The 21,632-nt window shown below is 38.6% G+C and overlaps 1 protein-coding gene across 3 annotated transcripts; it reads left to right on the top strand.

Moving 5' to 3' along the window:
• Positions 1–2,376: 2,376 nt before the first annotated feature.
• On the top strand, positions 2,377–19,721 carry LOC107814329 (DNA mismatch repair protein MLH3). Of its 3 annotated transcripts, none has more exons than XR_012707912.1 (25): positions 2,377–2,646; positions 2,926–3,055; positions 3,781–3,832; positions 3,939–3,986; positions 5,658–5,812; positions 5,902–5,959; positions 6,043–6,100; positions 6,214–6,306; positions 6,390–6,552; positions 6,645–6,660; positions 6,786–6,982; positions 8,068–8,134; positions 8,451–9,854; positions 9,937–10,066; positions 10,193–10,287; positions 10,558–10,631; positions 10,722–10,919; positions 16,637–16,671; positions 16,745–16,798; positions 16,928–17,034; positions 17,194–17,242; positions 18,291–18,350; positions 18,575–18,647; positions 18,950–19,035; positions 19,159–19,721. XR_012707912.1 is itself a non-coding variant. In XM_075250020.1 (25 exons), exons 2-25 carry the CDS (start codon positions 2,930–2,932, stop codon positions 19,330–19,332), a joined length of 3,582 nt encoding a protein of 1,193 aa, XP_075106121.1. In that variant the 5' UTR covers positions 2,380–2,646; positions 2,926–2,929; the 3' UTR covers positions 19,333–19,721. The 3 variants fall into 3 exon arrangements, 2 of the variants coding, with proteins under 2 accessions (XP_075106122.1, XP_075106121.1); XM_075250020.1 differs by having other exon boundaries at positions 2,380–2,646; positions 16,627–16,671; XM_075250021.1 differs by lacking the exons at positions 16,637–16,671; positions 16,745–16,798; positions 16,928–17,034; ... (3 more) ...; positions 18,950–19,035; positions 19,159–19,721 and adding an exon at positions 11,660–12,408.
• The last annotated feature ends 1,911 nt before the right edge of the window (positions 19,722–21,632 follow it).

Raw genomic sequence — 21,632 nt, 5'->3', positions numbered from 1 at the left:
TGAGGGCCTGATTTATTATGCCACGAGATGGCTTGTTATAGCGCTTGGGCTATAGGATCCCCTCCGGAGTTTGTACACCCCAATGAGGGCGAATACCCTGAAAGAGTGATATAATGTTGCCCGGGGGGTTGTTCTTGGTTGATGTTGTGACCGAGGGGCTAATTACGAGTGATTGTAAGGTTGTCCGAGGGGCTGATTTTGAGTGATGTTATGCCCGAGGGGCGGTTTATGATACATGTTTTGCCCGATGGGTATTTATAATTTTTATCACTTTACTCGAAAATTGCATTGAGCTTCTGCTGAAACTATTGAAAAGCAACTTTAAATGATTTTTACTGAAAAATGGATTTTAAACGAGATGTTTTGACTATATTCTATTTTGAAGGCAGGTTGTACTTACTGTGATTTCATGATGTGGATTTATGTGTTTCTTACTGCTCAGTCCTTATTTATTTTTATTACTTACTGAGTTGGTGTACTCACATTACTCCCTGCACCTTATGTGCCGATCCAGGAGTTGCTGGACGTGATAGCGAGCGTTGATCTTTCATCCGTCGCGGATATTCGGAGTCAGCAAGGTAGCTGCATGGCGATCGCAACCTTGCTTTTCTCCCTCTTATCTTCCTTAGATTATATTAGTGTTTTTCCAGACTGTAATAGTCTTAGCTATATTCAAACAACCCTTAGTAGATGCTCGTGATTTGTGACACCCCGATGTCGGGCCTTTGTTCTTTCCGCACTTGTTATTTAGACTTATGCTGTGAAATTTTATTAATTAATAGTTTGAAGCATCTTTATTTTGAAATATCGATTTGATTGGGATTGTGTCGGCTGAGCTAGTTTTATGATAGGCGCCATCACGATCGGGTTGGTTTTGTGGGTCGTGACATAACCAAACACAACTTTATCTTCAAATCAAATTATAGTGAAATTTCAAATTAAAAAAAATCTTAGAATTTATGTCTAAACGCCTACTTTGACATCCCCAACTAAAAATAATTTCTTTTTTTCAACAAGCTAATAATAAAAACTCACAAGTACAAGAAACTGGCTTTTCATGAAAGTTAGCAAAAGAAGAGAAAATGAAATAACATGACTAGGTTACTTGCCTGTCACTTAACTACCTCACTAACCAATCAAAGAAAAGAATCAACGCCAAATACTAAATACATTCGGTTTTTAGCCAATGGAAACTGCACGTGTAATGTTTAACTCATCTCTGGAGCAATGGACCCTATTTCTTTCTTTTGGACAACAATTTACTAATGCCTCTTAAAATAAAAAAGGTTACAAGTAACACACGTCAAACAACAATATATATATTGTAATCCCACTTCGATTTTATTTCCTGTGTAAGATTCCCCTATACAAAATTTAATATAATAATTTGAATTATACATTATCTAATCAACTTGGTAATTGTATTGGCAAAATCCGGACTCTATATGGCATCATGAGGAGACGGCGCGTGGCTGGATTCGAAATGCGTGAATTGTAATTGGAGCTATATGATATGGAACAACTCGAAAGGGCAAAGGCGGGAATGGAGTTGAAGACTCTCGAAGACTTGGTCAATAGAATTCGAATCTTTTTGGAGATTGTGATCCATTATGTTGCGTCGAAAAGATCAGCATTAGTTGGAATCTCACTCATACGATTTATCCTCTCCAACGTGCAACTGAGGGATTTGGAGTTGCTGCTTATCCCTTCGGCTATAAATAGGTGACTATCCCGGGAGGTGGAGGTGGGTAGGGTGCTCGAAGAGAAGAGAAAAACGATCTTTACATACAAAATAATATTGAAATATAACTTTTTCAGCCATTATGTAATTTGATCTCTTTGGCTTTTGGAAGATTGTTCGAAAATTAGAAATTGAGAAGAATTTCTTGCTCTACTGCTTAATTGATTTATGTTTTATTTGCTTTTTAGTGTTTACTACTTTTTTAATGCTCCGAATCAACTGATGTTAGTGGTTCAAAAAATATAAATCCAATTATTTAATCTCAAAATCAATTTTTGTGGTCAAACAGTAATAGATTTCATATAGTAACTATATAATTATTGAAGTTAACTAAAGAAGATATCATGTACAAGTTTTTAAAATAAATTATATTTTTGTTAGCTACAAACATTTAATAAAAGTAGAGTAATCTTAAATATTTTGGAAGTTTATACTGAGGTTAGAGACATAAGAGTTGGTCAATACATATTATAAAGTACATCCAGTAATTATCTTAGGCGTCAATATTTGCAAATTGCACTAAATAAAACAATTTAGTCATTGTAGAATATAATAATAATAAAAATTAAAGTGAGAGTACACCCCTCTTGTTCTTGAAAAGGATTATTAAGCAATATAAAATTAAATAACAGTAGATGAAGTTTACGCCGACACGTCATCGAAATACCACCAGCGCATTTTAGAAATTTGCGCCCTTTCACCACCATCATATACCGTAACCGACCGCCAATCTTCACCTTGCTTTCAAATTATAAAAGCCCGCTCAACTGAAAAAGCCGAACTTGGTACCCTACCGGCGCAGCATAGCATATTCCGCCGAGTTGTTTCTCTTAACTGTTTCACTGACGATGTCCGATCAAAACCCTAAACCCTGATTCAATTTTCCCGCCAATTTCTTTTCTCAGGTAATTCTACTCTTCTTACCATTATCTTGGCATTTTGCTTGCATAATTTTAAAAAGTTCCAGAGCTCGTTCGGTTTTAAAAACTACACAGGCATTTTTGAATATTATAAGGAAATTATAAAAATAGTAGGGTTTTACGATTATATTGGCATTCACATTGCTGCATGCACATTTTAAGGAAATTCAAGAAATCTTCTTTTTTTAAATAAATAAAAAAAAGGTTGGCGTTCCGACAGCTTAGGTAAATCATATTCAAGAATGTATTTTTTATTTTCTTTAGGGATATGGGAAGCATTAAGCGATTGCCTGAGGGTATTCGGAGCTCAATTAGATCAGGGTTTATATTGTATGATTTCACAAGGGTTGTTGAGGAGTTGGTTTTCAACAGCCTTGATGCTGGTGCTACCAAGGTACTCCCATTTACCCTTTCAATGTTTCAATACTCTTTATGATTTTGCAAGGTATTGAATGGAAAATTGTGGAGTTGTTCTTAAAGGTCCCAGTCACACAACTTTTTCAAGAAACTAAGTAATTATAATTATAAAAAGTAGCGATTTGGCCAGATTTTCATAAATGCCCTCACCTGTCCTTCTCCTTTACGGGGTCTAGATTTTTCGAGGTCGATTGATTCTTAAAATTGTGCCTTACAAGATAATGGGGGAAGTATATGTTTTTTCTTTTTTGAGTTTGTTAATGATTTGAGGATCATTAGAGGCGGGGTTGAGAATATCATAGGTAAGTGAACTAATGCTGGCAAGTTGTGCTTTTATCCAATTTTAATTGCGTAGACTAATTGCACCTGCGAATTTGTGAGTTGCTGGGACAAAAGGCAGTGCCCGGCGAGGCACTTCATTACTTCAATGAATTTTACCTTCCTTCGTTTGTTACCGCAGATGACAATGACATATGCTTCACGTTCTAACAATTTGACAGAGTTAACATTTCCCAGTAATGGGATGATCCTTTTGTATGAAAATTGATACGTCTTTCTCCTGTTAGTATGATTGGTGTTCCATTCTGATATCACAATTCCTTTTCTTTTCATGAGATTTATTTCCTCATAGGGCTGTTATTTTATGTTTGTTATTCTTATAAATAGTACTCCAAGATTGATCTTAAACCCACTTTCTACCAGGTATATGTTGCTCTTAGTGTTGGGACCTGCTATATTAAGGTGAATGACAACGGTAAGTACTAGTTTCTTTGATTGATGTAATGCATTTTGATCTGCAGAAAAGTTCTGCTCAATTTATTATTTTACTTGATCTCGTAAAATTGTACTTTCTTTTGAAGGATCTGGTGTTTCACGAGACGGACTGGTGCTGATAGGAGAAAGATATGGTAATCTTTTTGCAAAATGTTGGACTGACATAATCTTTTCTATTGTATTGATGCTGCTGTACGTAATTTCTTCTGCCTGACAACTTGGATGGAGGAGCATGCATAGTTACTTTGCTGATAGGATGTTTGTCGGTTTGTGTGTTCACTAGCTTCTTTTGGCATACACGTTTTAGTGGTTTTACTTGTAATCGGGCTAACTTGATTTCAAATGTTCTTGAAATAAAATAGAACTAAACTTTTAGTGGTATCATCATGATCTTTAATTTGCATGGTGGACTCATTGTCGAATTTGCTGTAATGACAAATGCAGTTGATGCCTATATTTGGTAGATTGATATTTTTATCATTTTCTCTAGCTACAATTGGGTTAGGATCCTAGTTTTTCTATCTGTTATGGATATTAATATTAGGAAATTGTAAATATGGAAAGAATCCGTTCCTTGTAAATATGGAAAAGATTTAGAATTAATCGTGTAATAAGAAGTAGGAATTTATTTCTTTTCCTTTTTGAGATTACTTGTAAACTCTATTTTAAATCCGGACATGCTTGATGGAATAATCATGCAAGACATTCCCCATATATCTTCTTTCTTCACAGTTCACATTCTTCACTTGGCATCCCTCTTTTGAATTCCTTCACTTTGCTTCTCGAAATTCTTTCTTCTTTTCGTGGCAAAAAAAAGTAAGGCTGAACAAACAAAATCTGTCTTGTCTCCTCCCCCTTTTTCTCCTGCTCCAATCACAAGTTTGTGGCAGTCTAAAATTCTGTGACTCATGATTTGAGCAACCTGACAGATACTTTTGATCATTTTCATCCGAGTTATCTATGGATATACTACTTTTGAGATGAGCAGGTAGTATGATGCTATTTATATGAAACTTTGATGAGGCTGTAAAGCGAGACTTTGAGTCTCTATGAAACTCTACTCCAAGAAACTGAGACTCGAATAATCGAATGGATATGTAGAGAACTCGAGGGGATATCAGAGAAAGAGAAGGAATGGCTGTAGAGATCTTTTCTCTGCTGAGGAGTTGAGCTGGTAATTAAGAACATGCAGGGCAATGCCTCTGGACAAGATGGCTATACTATGGCGATCAGAGATGTTAGGCTATCTTGAAGGATGATGTAAAGAAGGCATTGCAGCACTTTCACGAGACAGAGAGTGTTTCAGAAGAGTTGGTATTCAACCTTCATAGGATTAATTCCTGAAAAGAAAAGAGTTAGGTGCTAAATTACTGCCGAGGTACTAACAAAATTATTGGAGACAATAATTGGCATTTTCATCTCAGAGATACGGAAGGCTTTTGTTAATGGCAGACAAATTTAGGATGCAGTATTGTTAGCTGATGAGTGTTTATACTTTCTAGAATGAGGAAGAATGAAGCTGGGATTGTTTCTAAGCTGGACTTGGGAAATGCTTATGATCATGTCAAGTGGGTCTTCCTTGTGGAGTTAATGAAGTCGGTGGCTATTGGAATATGCTTTTGGAGTTCCGCTGTAGTTTCGATTATTATCTTAGCTGAAGTTGAGCCGGAACATACATATTGGTGATGAGGAAGTTTTGGCTCAGCTTACGGAGATAGTATATGTGCCTGTTTCTTTCATCTTCTGTTAAGCTTCCTTTTTGTCTGCCCATTCTTACAATGGTCTGAATGCTTGCTTTATGCCAGTGACATCAAAATACAGACACTTGGATGATGTGCATGCTTTCCCAGCAAGCTTTGGCTTTAAAGGAGAGGCTCTGAGCTCTATTTCTGACGTTTCTTTGTTGGAAATTGTTACGAAAACTCACGGAAAGCCAAATGGATATCATAAGGTTTTGAAGGTAAAGATCTTTTTAGTTTTAGTTGGTAGTATCCATCAGGATAGGTATAAAACTACTAACTTGGTCTTTTTTCTTAACATTGTTTACAGGACGGCAAGTGTTTGTACCTTGGAATTGATGATGATAGACAAGATGTTGGTACAACAGGTAATTGTGTCTAAGCTTACCTGATACGCGAGTTGACTGCTGTTTGCTAATAAGGAGATTTCTTGGCATTTTTCTTTTTGCAGTCATTGTTCGTGATTTATTTTACAACCAACCAGTTCGAAGGAAGCAAATGCTCTCCAAGTACTTCTAGTTTTCTTGCAATTCAGACAAAACAAAGTTATTGATTTACATAATGTATTTCTAAAGCTGTTCTCAGACCTGATTGGCTTTGGTTTGCATATATCTTCTGGAAGCCCAAAGAGGATCTTGCATTCCGTGAAAGAGTGTCTGCTAAGAATCGCCCTTGTGCATCCCAGTGTCTCCTTCAGAATTGTTGATATTGAAAGGTCTTTCTTTGTTACACTTGCTAAAGGGTATTTCCTGTCTGTTTCCTTAGATTTTTTTTTTCCATTTGACGATTTGAATGCAGTGAGGATGACCTGCTTTGCACGCGTGCTTCTCCTTCTCCGTTGCCCCTGTTGTCCAGTGGGTTTGGTATTCAGGATTTGAGCTCCCTAAACAAATTGAATGCAAGTGATGGTTCACTCAACCTCTCTGGATACATCTCAGGTCCTGATGTTTACACGATGAAGGTATATACGTCCCGCCAAATTGATGGATAAGAGATGTGATAAAGTTATCTTTCTACACTTTTTTCCCCTAACTAGAACTGCTTAATTTGCAGGTCCTTCAATATTTCTGTATCCACTTATTTCAGTACATTTTCCTGCCCAAAGAAAGAAAAACTAATCTTTGGTTGACAATTACTATATTGGATGCTTGTCTTTTACAGTGAATTTGTTCTCCTTGACCTTCACTAATGCAGACATCAATTTAAGATTTGTTTCCAAGGGACCAATACATAAACTACTCAATAACTTAGCAATGAGCTTTGACAACGCTTCTGATGTTGAGCGGCGAAGTAGCTCCCAGATGTATCCACTGTTTTTGTTGAACCTAAACTGCCCAAGATCTTTTTATGATTTAACTTTGGAGCCATCAAAGGCCTCTGTGGAATTTAAGGTGAGATTGTTCGTTGCTGTCTATGGTTTTATTTTGCTTTGGGGTTTGGAAATCTAATGTGAGTGTTTGGATATATTCTTTATGGAATTAGGTTCAGGTTTTTGGGTTTGTTTTTCAGTATTGGTTGGGGTTGTTTTTGAAAAATTATCACTAAACACCTTATCATTTTTCGGGACTTTAATAAGGGCGAAATTAATAGGTTTACTAAATAAACACCATTGGTCGCTACTAAACATATAGGATTTCAAAGTGTTAAAAAAAGGACCCCAACAGGCAAGACCCTGGCATAATGGCTGTTTCTGGAGAACAGAGTAATCTCCTTATTGTTGTGGGAGAACAGTGCAAAACCATGTTTCTAAACTTCTTTGGTTGCAAAACCAAACAGGTCAGTGTTAACAACGATATGTCATACAAATTTGTCTTACTGATTGGAATGTTGTATTTCTTAGTATGACTTGTTTGCTGCATCTGTGACTGATAATTCTTACAGTTTCAAATTCTCCTGGTTTTTGCTTACCCATTCATTTCCACTTCCCTTTAAATGAATTTTGCAGTCTGATTTACATAGACACATTTCCTTTTTAGCTTTTTGGTTTAGACCATAAAATGTTAATACTGTGGATAGGATGATGGATTTCTTCAGCTTCCTGCAGTAACTGTAAAGGGTCTGCACTGTTTGTAATTTTGGCACAATCTTTATGCTCCATTTATACAACCTTACCATGCTCAAAATAAAAAAGAATTTGCTACATCAATCTACTTCATTGAGTTTATGTGCCATGTAGGTTAAGAGAGGAATGGCTTGAGGTATCAGTTATCACCACAAGGAAAAAAAGGGGCGGGGTGGGGTGGGGTGGGTGGGTGGGGGGTCTGGTTTTGTTTGTCTATCTTAGTCTTAGAATATGTCACTTGTTCATTTTTCTTCCATGTTAGATGCACAATCCAATTGCAAAAATGATGTGCAGCGTTTAATTTCCTTTTAAGGTATCACTGATACTGGTTGCGTTCATCTAATAATGCTATTTTGATGTGCTTTTCAAGAATCTCTTCTGATAACCAGTTGCTTCTTCATTTTACTGTTGAAGGATTGGAGCCCTGTCCTTCCCTTTATTAAGGATACTGTCACAAATCTCTGGGCAGAAAGTAACTCTGGTGAGAGCAATTGCACTATCGACATTCTTATGCAACGCCACTTAGGATTCATTATACTTGATGTATTCTGTACATTTTGGTTTGACCACCCCACACACATTCCCTTCCCTGTAGCTTCCACCTACCTCCAAATTGGGGGGGTGGGGGGTGGGGGGGTGGAGACAGAGTTACTTATGCATCAGATGGTGCAAAGTATTTCATTGTTATGGTATCGTCTAGATTTGTCACTTTCTTTTCTCTTAATTAGCTTTAGAAAACCTAGATAAGAAGTATCCTCCTCATCTCTTGCTATCCCACTCCCTGCTTCTCTTCTCAGATATGTCTGTGAATCATGAGATCAGGAAAAAGAGGTGCAGGGCCCGGAGTTGCAATCCTACGCTTGAGCTTCCTTCCCCGCAGCCAAAGAAACTAACTGAAGAGTACTCTGTCAGGAGAGAGATTCAATCTTCGCAGAATATTCTGTGGGGAAGTGCTTCTGAAAAGCATGATCCTGAGTCCAGATTTCTCTGTCAGACTGAAAGTTCAAATCGGTCAGTTGATGGATCTACTGGTCATTGCACAATGGGTGTGAACTGGAAATCCAGAAGCTCTCCGCAGCCTTTTTCATCTAATGTTTTCTCTATAGGAGATGATTTCCCGGAGAACAAATTCAATTCTCCAGCTAGCTCCAGTCATAAATCAGACTGCCAGTTAGGTTCAGGATGGAAGGATGAGTGCCTAACAATTGTAGCTGGCTCATCAGAGGAAGCCTCGTTTATGGAGTCTCTTGAGCTTGATGATAGTTCAAATGTGATGCATGACAGAAGGAAACCATTTATGCAGAGTTGTTCTTTGCGTAGAAGCCTGATACATGATGGAGCATCTTTTGATAGTGATGAAGATATTAAACTTAAAAGAAGTGATTACAGAATTAAACGAGATCTCCTTGAAGGTGATTACAGTGTTGAATTTGAAGTAGTTGATGATATTAACCAGGTCCTAGATCAAAGGTTTCCTAGGGGCAAGGAGCTATTTTTTGAAAATTTCTCCGGGTGCAGAACTCAAAGCAAGGACATCCTAGATGAAGACAATCATCTTCTTGACTTTGTTAAACAGACTGAAAATTGTGATTCTAGTCAGCTGCCTTTTAGTTCAGATCCATGTCCGCTGCTACCAGTTCCTTTGCTCGGTACCCGTTTTCAAGATGTTGATCCTTATATTGCTGAAAATGGGATTGAAACCTCCGTTAAAGATGAAATTGGTGTCACGTATAATTTTGGAAAACATAATCTCCTGGGTCCTGCCCTACACAATTTGGGAAAAGAGGATTGCTTGTTCCGAAGTTCTGCAAAGTTCGATCTCAATTTTAATGCTTGTTCTGTGGAGGATATGGGCAGAATAGGGGTTCATGATCCGCAGGACATTTACAGTTCAGGTCCTTCTGAATTCTATTATGATGGAGGTGATTTGTCACGTGTACATTCTCATGGTGAAGAAAATCTTAATAATTATTTGATACCACGAGCTATGCTCTCCTCTAGGGTGGATGGAGACTCGCATAAATGGATTGATACAGGAAATCAAGGTATAACAGATAAGCTAAGAAGGCACAGTGGAAGAAGTCATTCAGCTCCTCCATTTTACCAAGGCAAGAAGAAGTTCTTTTCCATGAGTGAGTCTTTAAGAAAAGCAGCAGGAAATAACAACCTTAAAACTGTTCATGATGTACCACTCATGCCAGGTATTTTGTCCTTGAGTGCTTGTTTGTGCTAATAATGAATGATGATGTGCATAACTAATTAATGCTCTTTTGTACCATGCAGAAACTAGTGCTGCAAGGAGACTGCAACATTCTGCAGAAGCTGTTAACTTGGAGCTTCCACAGCAGTCATCCCGTCAATGTGATCAATCTTCCATCCCAAGTTGTGGTGATGGTATATTCTCTAATGTCAGGTACTGTTATCAATTTTTTTTGTGTGGGTGGGGGGGCGGGTGGGGGGGGGGGCGCTCAGGTCTCTCTCTTATATTATCTCTATCAAATATGTTTGTAACTCACACAGCCTGATGTTTTCTCTTCAGGCCAAATGTGAAAACGAAACTTGTTAACATCTGGAATAGCGAACTACAAACTCAAGGGGAGTGGACAAGTACACACAATCTGGAGTCAAAAGAAGGTAAACCAGTTCCTGCCATTCGTTCCTGACCTGAATAAAAGCTGAATGATTCCTAGTGCATGTTTCAGTTTGTTAGCTCATTTCTTTCACCCGCTTTTCAAGATTATCTCAGAGGCCGTTCTTATTAATCATGAAAGTATTCCTCAGTCATAGGTTACAACGTCTCTTTTGTGGTCTCCTAAGCCACATAGTCTCTTTCTATTCCGTCCTGCTTATTTTTTGATCTTGTGATAGAATTGTCATGCCTTACATTTCTATTCAATAATTCAGAATTTGCATCAACAAAAACTCAAAATTTCTTAGATTCTGGGGCAAAATGGAGGAACTACTGTCCAGAGACTGCAGTTGAGTACCTTAGCAACTCCCTGATGTTTTTGTGAATTTTATTTATTGTTGAGATGGTGAACTTTTTGCTTTTTCAACATGAGGTACAGAGCGGGAGTGGAGCAGAGGATCTTAAGAATCAGGATACCATACTCAATGTCACTTCTGGCATCTTGCATTTTGTTGGTGATTCATTGGTTCCTGATACCATTGATAAAAACTGCCTGGAGGGTGCCAAAGTTCTCCAACAGGTTGATAAGAAGTATATTCCGATTGTGGCGGGCAAAACTCTTGCTATAATTGATCAGGTCTATTCTAATCTTTGCATAGTGCATTGTGGCCGTTCTTGTTTTCTCGTGAATTTCCTTTATGCATTTACTTTAAAGATTGTTTCTCTTAGAGGTCACATAAAATTTGACATAAAAAATATAATCTTGTTTGCCTTGTAAGAAAATATAATATCAGTATAACTAATGCAGCGTTTGATTGGTGGTATTAAACTTTACATTATTAATGCCCTCATAATTTATGCAATAACCTATGCATTGTTTTATGCGGGCTAGAATGTGAAATAAGATAACATGTATAAGCAGTGGATGGATAAGAGTATTTGAAAATGTTGGTTTATGTTTAGTTAACAATGACATGCTGAAAATGTTGGTTTATGTTTAGTCAACAATGGCATGCCAATTGGAAGAGTTGGTGGAAAGATTTGGTGTGGATGCTAGGAGGAAGCTTCCTCCTTTGATGTCACCCATGACATCAAGAGGAGGTAGTTTGATGTCACCAATGACATCAAGAGGAGGTCTTTACCTCTATAAATAGATGCACTCCTTCACTTGTAGAAATCATCCCAAAATAATACAATACATTGTAGTGAGTAGAGAGTTAAGAGAGAAATTCTCTTAAGTGTAATTGGGAAATCTCCCCTTCCTTTGTTAATATTAAAAAGGGCAATTGTTCTCTGGTGGACGTAGGATTATTTTGATCCGAACCACGTTAAATCTTGTGTTCTTTCTTTTACGTTTCCGCTAACAATTGGTATCAGAGCGACAAGATTCTTTAACGATCCAAGGAGGAAGAACAAGCAAATATGAGTTCCATGAAGTTTGAAATTGATAGATTCAATGGACGCAACAACTTCAATATCTGGAAGATCCAGATGATGGCGTTACTGCGGAGGGAAGGTTCAATCCATGCTATTGACAGAAAGTATCCTACGGATATATTAGCTCCCGACAAGGAGAAGATTGAAGGGGATGCATTGAGTGCAATCCAACTATCCCTTGCACCTAACGTGCTTTGTGAAGTGAGTACGGGTACCGAAGAGACGGCCAAACAGTTGTGGGAAAAGCTAGAAGGGCTATACCAAGACCGATCAGTGACAACAAGAATGTTGTTACAACGGCGTCTTCACACATTTAAGATGGGGCCAGGTACTTCGTTACAAGATCATTTAGATGCGTTTAATAAACTTGTCATGGACTTACAGATTGCAGGAATTAAAAGGGAGGAGGAGACGCTTGCATGTGCTTTGCTATTTTCATTGACTTCAGGATATCGTGATATTGAGAATTCAATGATGTATAGCAAGGAGCTTATCAAGCTTGAGCAAGTGCGGCAGGCACTTAACTCTAGTGATGTGCGGAGGCACATTGAAGGAGATAGAGATGACCAGGCAAGTGGCCTCTTTGTAAGAGGCCGGACTAGCCAACAGGGAAAGACCAAATCAAAGCACAGATCAAAGTCTCGTGTGAACAAGAAGAATACAGAGTGTTGGGGTTGTGGCAAGAAGGGCACTTTGAACGAGATTGCCCAATGTCAAAGTCCAAGGAAAAGGCGAGTGCATCTACAGTTGAACAGGTACATAATTTTGATAATGATTATGTACTAACAACATCGTGTAATAATAATAGTAGTTATGAAAACAAATGGGTGTTAGACTCTGCTTGTACTCTGCATATGACGTTCCGAAAAGACTGGTTTAGCAGCTACGAGAAAAGTGGAGGAACCGTAGTAATGGGCAATAATGCAACTTGTGCAATAGTTGGCATTGGCTCAGTTCGGGTTCGCTGCCATGATGGAATCGTGAGGACTATTACACAAGTCCGTCATGTTCCTGATCTGAAGAAGAATTTGATCTCCTTGAGTACTCTGGATGAACAAGGCTACAGGTACATGAGCGAAGCAGGAACTATGAAGGTGACTAAAGGTTCTTTAGTCATGCTGAAAGGCAAGCTGGAGAACGGCCTTTACACATTGGCCGGAAGCACCATTGTTGGCTCTGCAAATGCATCTACAGTGCAGTTATCTAATGATGACAAGGCAAGACTATGGCACATGAGACTGGGTCATATGAGCGCACGTGGACTGGAGATGTTGAGCAATCGTAAACTTTTGGAAGGTGAGAAGATCAGCACGCTTGACTTCTGTGAGCACTGCGTTCTAGGGAAGCAGAAGAAGGTCAGCTTCAGCACTGGCAAACACAAGACAAGAGGAGTGCTAGACTACATCCATTCAGATTTATGGGGTCCTTCTAAACTTCCATCGAAGGGCGGAAAAAGGTATCTTCTCATTTTTATTGATGATTTCTCACGAAAGGTTTGGGTGTATTTTTTGAAGGCAAAAAGTGATGCTTTTGAAGCATTTAAAGAGTGGAAGATTTTGATTGAAAATCAAATGGAGCGGAAAATCAAGTATCTTCGCACAGACAATGGCTTGGAGTTTTGCAATGAAGAGTTTAATGAATTCTGCAAGGTTCATGGGATCTCAAGACATAAGACTGTCAGGCATACCCCACAGCAGAATGGAGTTGCCGAGAGAATGAACAGAACTCTTCTTGAAAAGGCTCGTTGTATGCTCCTACAAGCCAAAATGTCCAAAGTATTTTGGGCTGAAGCAGTTCACACTGCTGCTCATATTGTCAATTGATCTCCAGCATCGGCAATTGACTTTAAGACTCCGAATGAGGTATGGTCAGGTGAACCCTCTAACTATTCATACTTACGAGTATTTGGGTGTCCAGCTTATTATCACGTTAATGAAGGAAAGCTTGAACCAAGGGCTAAGAAGGCCATATTCGTAGGGTATGTGGATGGAGTAAAAGGGTACAAACTTTGGTGTTTGTCTTTACTCAAATTTATAGTTAGTAGAGATGTCACCTTCGATGAATCCTCTATACTTGATCCCCGTAAAGTTTCCGTGGAGTTTTCAGGAAACAAGAACAACGAGCAGGTGGAGCTTCCGGTGGAGCTTGCCAAGGAAAAGGATCAAGAGACTCAGGTTAAAGATGAGTCAGAAGATGTAGGCGTTGAAGAACTTGCTGTCAATGAACCATACACAATTGCGAAGGGGAGGGAGAAGAGGCAGACACGAGAACCGGAACGCCTTATAAATCAAGCAAACTTGATTGCATATGCGTTCGTAGCTGCACAAGAAGAGATTAAAGATCTGGAGCCCTCCTCGTATATTGAAGCAACTTCTTGCAAGGATGCCGCACAATGGCGGTTAGCCATGACTGAAGAGATGGAGTCTCTTCACAAGAATCAGACATGGGTCTTAGTGAAAAGACAAAAGGGGAAGAGGACAGTTGGATGCAAGTGGGTCTACCGAAAGAAAGAGGGAATTCCTGAAGTGGAAGATGCTAGGTTCAAGGCGAGATTGGTTGCAAAAGGTTTCAGCCAAAAGGAGGGAATTGACTACAATGAGATTTTCTCTCCGGTCGTGAAGCATAGCTCAATTCGCGTGCTACTAGCATTGGTTGCACAATTTGACTTGGAGCTTCAACAGCTTGATGTCAAAACTGCTTTCTTACACGGTGATCTAGAAGAGACAATCTATATGGATCAACCTGAAGGTTTCCTAGCTGAGGGAAAAGAAGATCACGTATGCCAACTAAAGAAGTCTTTGTATGGTTTGAAGCAATCCCCTAGACAGTGGTACAAGAGGTTTGATGCATTCATGACTACACATGAATTCTCAAGGAGTGCATTTGATAGTTGTGTGTATCACAAGAAGATGTCTGGTAACTCAATGATTTATTTACTGTTGTATGTTGATGATATGCTTATTGCTATCTAACAACATTACAGAGATAAATGCTTTGAAGAAACTATTGAGTAAGGAATTTGACATGAAGGATTTAGGAGCTGCAAAGAAAATCCTTGGTATGGAGATTTCAAGAGAAGACGATGTTGTACATCTTTCTCAGAAGAGGTATATTGAAAGGGTTCTCGAGAGATTCAATATGCAAACGTGCAAGCCTGTAAGTACACCATTAGCTCCTCATTTTAAACTTTCAGAGTCACAAATGCCTCAGTCCGAGGATGAGGTGGAGCATATGTTAAAGATTCCTTATGCCAGTGCAGTTGGTAGTATTATGTATGCTATGGTATGCACACGTCCAGATATTGCTCAATCTGTAAGTGTGGTAAGTAGATACATGTCCAACCCAGGAAAGAGGCATTGGGAAGCTGTCAAGTGGATATTGAGATATCTCAAAGGAGCTTCTGGTGTTGGTCTTACCTTTCGAAAAAGTGGTACAGGTATTTCAATTCTCGGTTATGTGGATTCTGACTATGCAGGAGATCTTGACAGAAGAAGGTCCACAACTGGATACATCTTTACCCTCGTTGGCAGTGCCGTCAGTTGGAAGTCGACTTTGCAGTCGATTGTCGCTTTGTCTACGACAGAAGCAGAATACATGGCAGCAGCGGAGGCGGTAAAGGAAGCTATCTGGTTGAAAAGTTTAGTAGCGGAATTGAGTTTGGTTCAGCTGGAATCAACTCTTAGATGTGATAGTCAGAGTGCTATTCATCTAATGAAAAATCAGAGATTTCATGAGCGCACTAAACACATTGATGTCAGATTTCATTTTATTCGAGATGTTATTGATGAGGGAACTATCAAGGTCGTGAAGGTTATCACAGACGATAATGCTGCAGACATGTTGACCAAGATAGTCCCGCTCGCTAAGTTTGCACACTGCAAGGACTTGGCGGGGGTGTGCATCAACTGATGCAACTCCGAAGAGAACAGTTGCTAGGTGGAGGTGGTATGTTCAACAATGGTTTGATTCTTCTTGTTTCTTACAACGGGGTTGCCCAGTAAGCTTAGAAGTTTTGGCCAGAGTTGTTCACACGCTCGAAACGCAAACCAAGGTGGAGATTGAAAATGTTGGTTTATGTTTAGTTAACAATGGCATGCTGAAAATGTTGGTTTATGTTTAGTCAACAATGGCATGCCAATTGGAAGAGTTGGTGGAAAGATTTGGTGTGGATGCTAGGAGGAAGCTTCCTCCTTTGATGTCACCCATGACATCAAGAGGAGGTAGTTTGATGTCACCAATGACATCAAGAGGAGGTCTTTACCTCTATAAATAGATGCACTCCTTCACTTGTAGAAATCATCCCAAAATAATACAATACATTGTAGTGAGTAGAGAGTTAAGAGAGAAATTCTCTTAAGTGTAATTGGGAAATCTCCCCTTCCTTTGTTAATATTAAAAAGGGCAATTGTTCTCTGGTGGACGTAGGATTATTTTGATCCGAACCACGTTAAATCTTGTGTTCTTTCTTTTACGTTTCCGCTAACAGTATTTAAGAACAAAGATGCCCCTTAAAGCAGGTAATCCCTGCATGACATCCCTGGATTATTATTTACCACATAAGAAACCCTACATCATTATTTACTGCATAACAGTCTTCGCATTATTATTCTGCATAAACATTCCCTGGATGGATAATACGTCAACCAAACAACCCATTAATGTCTTACTTTCTAGTTCGTCATGTCCTTCATATTTCTGAAGAAAAGAAGAATGATATAGGGTGCCTTGTCTTTTGCTTCAGTCGCTTTGTGACCGTCTGGCAGTGTATAGTATATTCTGATGTAGAAACTTAGGCCCATCTCAAAACGAATGTGCGACCCTTTTTACATAGTCATGAATTATGATCTTTTATTTGCTTCTAGCATTTATCGTCGTTGTGCTTACACTGGCATTGTAATATTTTACAGCATGCTGCAGATGAGCGAATTCGTTTGGAAGAACTGCGTGAGAAGGTACAGAATGTCCAAAACTCATTGATGTGTCATTTCAACTTGGAACCTGTAACTTAGATAGGCTAATTATCAGGTTCTATCTGGACAAATGAGGACAACTACATATCTTGATTCTGAACAAGAATTGGTACGCTTACGGTCATCTAATGTGAAATAGAGTTTATCTTTGCCTCGTGCTGCTTGGCATGTGGAGAAATTCTTGATACTATTTATAATAGAAAATGTTGATTCTGAGTCTTTCACCATGCTTTGGCAGGTTATGCCTGAAATTGGTTACCAGTTACTACACAACTATGCTGAACAAATTCAAAACTGGGGTTGGATCTGCAACATTCATTCTCAAGCTTCAAGATCATTTACCAGGTAAGCTATGGCCTATGGATCTTTGTTTAGCTGTTCAATACACAACCACTGTCTATGAACTTGATAAAATTACCAGAACTTCCATTGCACTAAATTTTTCAATGTTTTTAAAGTTGAACCCAACTCTGAGCATGAGGCTTTATGTTTTGCTTAAAGCAGGAACTTAAATCTGATCCACAAGAAGCCAAAAGCAGTCACACTTCTTGCGGTAACATTCTGTAATACTTGGCTCTGTTATATTATACTTTCAAAAAGTTTATGTATATGTGAGCCATTTGGTATTCTGTCTTAGAAGGGAAAATTAATATGTATAGTATTGATTGTAGTTGTTGTATTGCAAGATTAAGAAGTCACATCAACAATTAGGGATTGGGATTAGGAATCTTTGGGAATAACGTGACAATACGGTGTAAATAAACAAGGGAAGGGAGTGCGCGTCTATGCTTGGAACTTTTAGTTCTCCTTTTTCCACCATCCATTACTTGCAATATTATGTGGATTAGTACCTCCAAACAGCTTCTTGTCTGCAACAACATTGTTGCAAACATTTGTAACTGAAAATGAAGCCAACACCGAACCATTAATGTACTTTGTTGCCATTGTTTCAACTCCAACAATATGGTCAGGTGCTGAAGAACAGAGAGGATGCTGCCAAGTTATTTTCGTTTCAAAATGTAATTAGTTGATATGTTAGAATCTTCTTTTTATAAAGCTAATGCCAAATTATTGAATGAATGTTCTTTCCGCCAGCCACTTCATCGTCAAAACAATCATAGATATGATAAATTGGTATAGAGCTGCAATGGGGTTATTTTTGTCTTTTAACTCACTATTGTTAACAGTGTTAAACCAATTTTAAGGTAAGGGTTGTAAGTGTTTGATTTAGAAATACAGGGTGTGTGTCAGAAACTGAGCGATATTATAGGGGAGTTCAGTGTAATTTATCCAATTTATTAATTGGGTTGGATACAGAGGGTGAATTTTGAAGTATAACTTCCAAGGGAAGAGATTTTTGTTGTTGTAATACCATCAGTTAGAAGACAATGCTAGAGGTTCTCTCTTTTTACTTACCTTAGAGGTTCTCTCTTCCTGAATATTAGGCCTTGAAGATTGAATTGCTTCAACTTGCTTGGCAAACCATTCATGATCTCTTTCATGGTTTTAAGAAATGTATTGGTTAACCAGTTTCTTTTGCACATGCTTCATTAAAAATAATTGATTCTGAGGCGCTGTCGTTTTTGTTGTTGACAATACAGGTTCCGTGTATTTTGGGCGTTAATCTAACTGACGTGGATCTCTTAGAATTTCTTCAACAGGTTAGTCTAATGAAGGTGGGAAGGGTCGGGGGATCGGTTTTTGATAATCAATAAGTAGCATAGGCTTCGATTGACTTACAGCAGACCCTTGTGGATATACATTAACTAATTTTCGTATTTCACTCTCATTTAACTCTATTCTAACATCCTCGTTTGGTATCTTGCTTACGTTCTTCCTTAAATGTCGTGTCATGCTTTCTAAACAATGTGTTTGCAACCCTTAGCTTGCTGATACAGATGGATCATCTATAATACCCCCATCAGTGAACCGGGTCCTGAATAGCAAGGCTTGCAGGAGTAAGTTAATTATCTACTTTATGAATTAAGAGCTGCCTTGATGCTTTCTTTGCCTCCACCGCACCCCCACAGAAAAAAATAAAAGGAATTAGAACCAAACTTAGTTGGTTTAGGATATCTTTCTTTAATATTCCTGATGTCATGGCTTTTTACCAAGTATTCGAATTTGGAATGATAATTATGACATGGATGGAGTGGAACAGATACAGAGGATCAATTTAGCTGACAAACCAATTTTAGGTTGAAGCTTGGTTGATTATTGATTCCTGATGTCACCATTCTATTTATTTAATTTTTCTTAGGTGCAATTATGTTTGGAGATGCACTGTTACCTTCAGAATGTTCTCTCATTGTTGAGGAGTTGAAGCAGACTTCGTTGTGTTTTCAAGTGAGTGGAAAATTGCATTTCAGAAAATATATACCCGGATTTGTGTTGGATCTGCAGTTAATGGGTGTGTTTTAAGAGAGGAATTCCATATTACTAATGACTGCATTATGTTTTCTTTGCTAGTGTGCTCATGGGCGACCAACAACTGTCCCTCTTGTCAACTTGGATGCTCTGCATGAGCAGATTGCCAAGTTAGGTTCGTGTGGTAGGGGTTCATCTGAGGCATGGCATGAATTACATCGGCATGAAATCAGCTTAGAGCATGCAGCAAAGCGACTAAGATCAGCTGTATCCTAGTGTCGCAAAGCGCTCGTGAATATACCTAATCCCATTCTGGTTGTTACCTATCAAGCAAAGCTCGTGATATCCAGTCTGCATCATGGCAATGGAGGATGATCTGAATCTGGAGAATGATGCATCAATACTGATTCGTATATGAACGCATATACTAAAGAATGATAGGTAACTATATGAATGTAAATACTAAATTTGTAACTCTAGCCCCTTGGTGGTAGCAACTCTCTGTCACACACATGCACACACACTTGAACAAAAATAGGAAAAGGGAATGGACTCTACAGTTTCCATGTAGAGCCAGAATAACTCCCATTCATCATGTGTACAGAACGTGCAGAAATGCTATGATAATGAAATAGGTAATTTGATTATTGATCCTTGTAACTTCATTCAGATTGAATTGCTCACATGCTTAAGTTTGTATGTTCCATCGCAACCCTCCCAATCTTGCTAGACAATATTGGAAGATAATGGAACGCCGGTATTACAAATGTCCTGAACATATAAAACTTCAATTGACATTTGTTTTACCGCTCATTCCTAAGTTACACAGGAGCCAGCTACGCTGCCACAACTTGAGTGCTATATCGTTGCATGAATCAGATCTTTTTTAGTTAAACATATTGCCTTTTTTGCAGAACCGTACCTGACAGAAATTATTATTGGCAATACGGATATTATACTCCTATAGATTATTGGTGGACTCCTATCCTGTGATGTTCATGTTAACATCATGATGTATACTCATTGTCTGTGCTTGATCTGAAAGAGATATGGAGCCTCGTTACACGTAATAGAAGGAAAAGGACTGAGAATTGCAAAATAGAAGTGTAGCAGAAAATCTTTAGTACCGGGGAGCAGCTCTAACACAGTAATCAACCAGTTGTATTGGCCTTTTGAAGAGAAGCATATATGAGATGACATAATGGAGAACAACATGCAGTACAGCTTTTAAAAATAATGAACACGCGCCTCAAGATCTATTTGGCCAAATACATTTGACAACCCCTTAAATTTGTCGTCCCTTTTCACTTAAACACTCAATCTTAAGTCTGTTTCATTTGAACACTTTAATCGATCTTTAACTGTATCATTTAGACACAAAAAGCTGACATGGCAAGGCAAGTATTTCTCACATTTTTCAAGCGCGTGAAATGGTCCCAAAAACAAACTCCTCACCCTTTTTCTCATTATTTTTCTTGTCTTTTCTTTTTATTTTCTTTTCGTTTCTTCCCCTCTTACCTCTTCATCAGAAAATTTGGAATAACCAACGAATTTTTCCGGCAACTGGTTTCTTAATTTTTTATTCACTTTCCGGTCTCTCTCACTCACAAATTGTTGGAAATAAACCCCCTACAGAAATAATATTCACGGTAATAAAAGCGGAATAATAATGTAGCACCGAGATACGGTAATTAATAAGAATAAAAGAGTAATAACGACACCAAGATTTTTACATGGGAAACCCTTTTGAATAAGGAAAAAACCCCGGCCCCGAAAGGACCAACTGATATCACTATAGTAAAGAATTTTACACTTTGTAGGTGCGAGTAAAATACTCCAAAAACCTACAACACTCAAAAGAAATAACCTTATTTTGATATTTTCACCTCACAACAATATCGTTCACTCTCTATTTTTCTTACATACTATTTTCTTATACTCTGTCTGTGAAAGCTCACTCTTTCTTTCTAACTCTCAGATATATTTTTCCTCGGATGTTACAACAACAACAACGACCCAGTGAAATCCCACTAGTGGGGTCTGGGGAGGGTGTGTACGCAGACCTTATCCCTACCCCGAAGGAGTAGAGAGGCTGTTTCCGAAAGACCCTCGGCTTAAGAAAACAAAAAGACAAAAGAAGACAATATTAGTAACACCACCGAAATAATATGAAACAAATATGACAAATAGAAACAAAAATCAAGAAAAATGATCCAAAGCAAGGCAAAAGCAAAAGCAAGGCAAAAGCAAAATAGTATCCCTACCAAACTAGTGTCACAAAGATATGGTATAAGACAAGACTCAACTACCTCCTAACCTACAACCCTAATACTCGACCTCCACATGTTCCTATCAAGTGCCATGCCCTCGGAAATCTGAAGCCTCGCCATATCCTGCCTAATCACCTCCCCCCAATACTTCTTAGGCCGCCCTCTACCTCTCCTCGTGCCCTCCACAACCAGACATTCGCACCTCCTTACCGGAGCATCCAGGCTTCTCCTCTGAACATGCCCGAACCATCTGAGCCTTGCTTCCCGCATCTTGTCATCAATGGGAGCCACGTATACCTTCTCCCG

Source organism: Nicotiana tabacum, chromosome 3 (assembly GCF_000715075.1).
Source record: "Nicotiana tabacum cultivar K326 chromosome 3, ASM71507v2, whole genome shotgun sequence".
Taxonomy (NCBI): Eukaryota; Viridiplantae; Streptophyta; class Magnoliopsida; order Solanales; family Solanaceae; genus Nicotiana; species Nicotiana tabacum.
This window is presented reverse-complemented; position numbering and strand designations above follow the sequence as displayed.

What these genes read in the sequence shown, in the direction of transcription:
- LOC107814329 (XM_075250020.1), top strand. Translation starts at nt 2,930, where the DNA reads ATGGGAAGCATTAAGCGATTGCCTGAGGGTATTCGGAGCTCAATTAGA. An exon ending in ACAAGATGTTGGTACAACAG is followed by an intron (nt 5,960 to 6,042) that starts GTAATTGTGTCT and finishes TTCTTTTTGCAG; the next exon opens with TCATTGTTCGTGATTTATTT. An exon ending in CTCTTGCTATAATTGATCAG is followed by an intron (nt 10,920 to 16,626) that starts GTCTATTCTAAT and finishes AATATTTTACAG; the next exon opens with CATGCTGCAGATGAGCGAAT.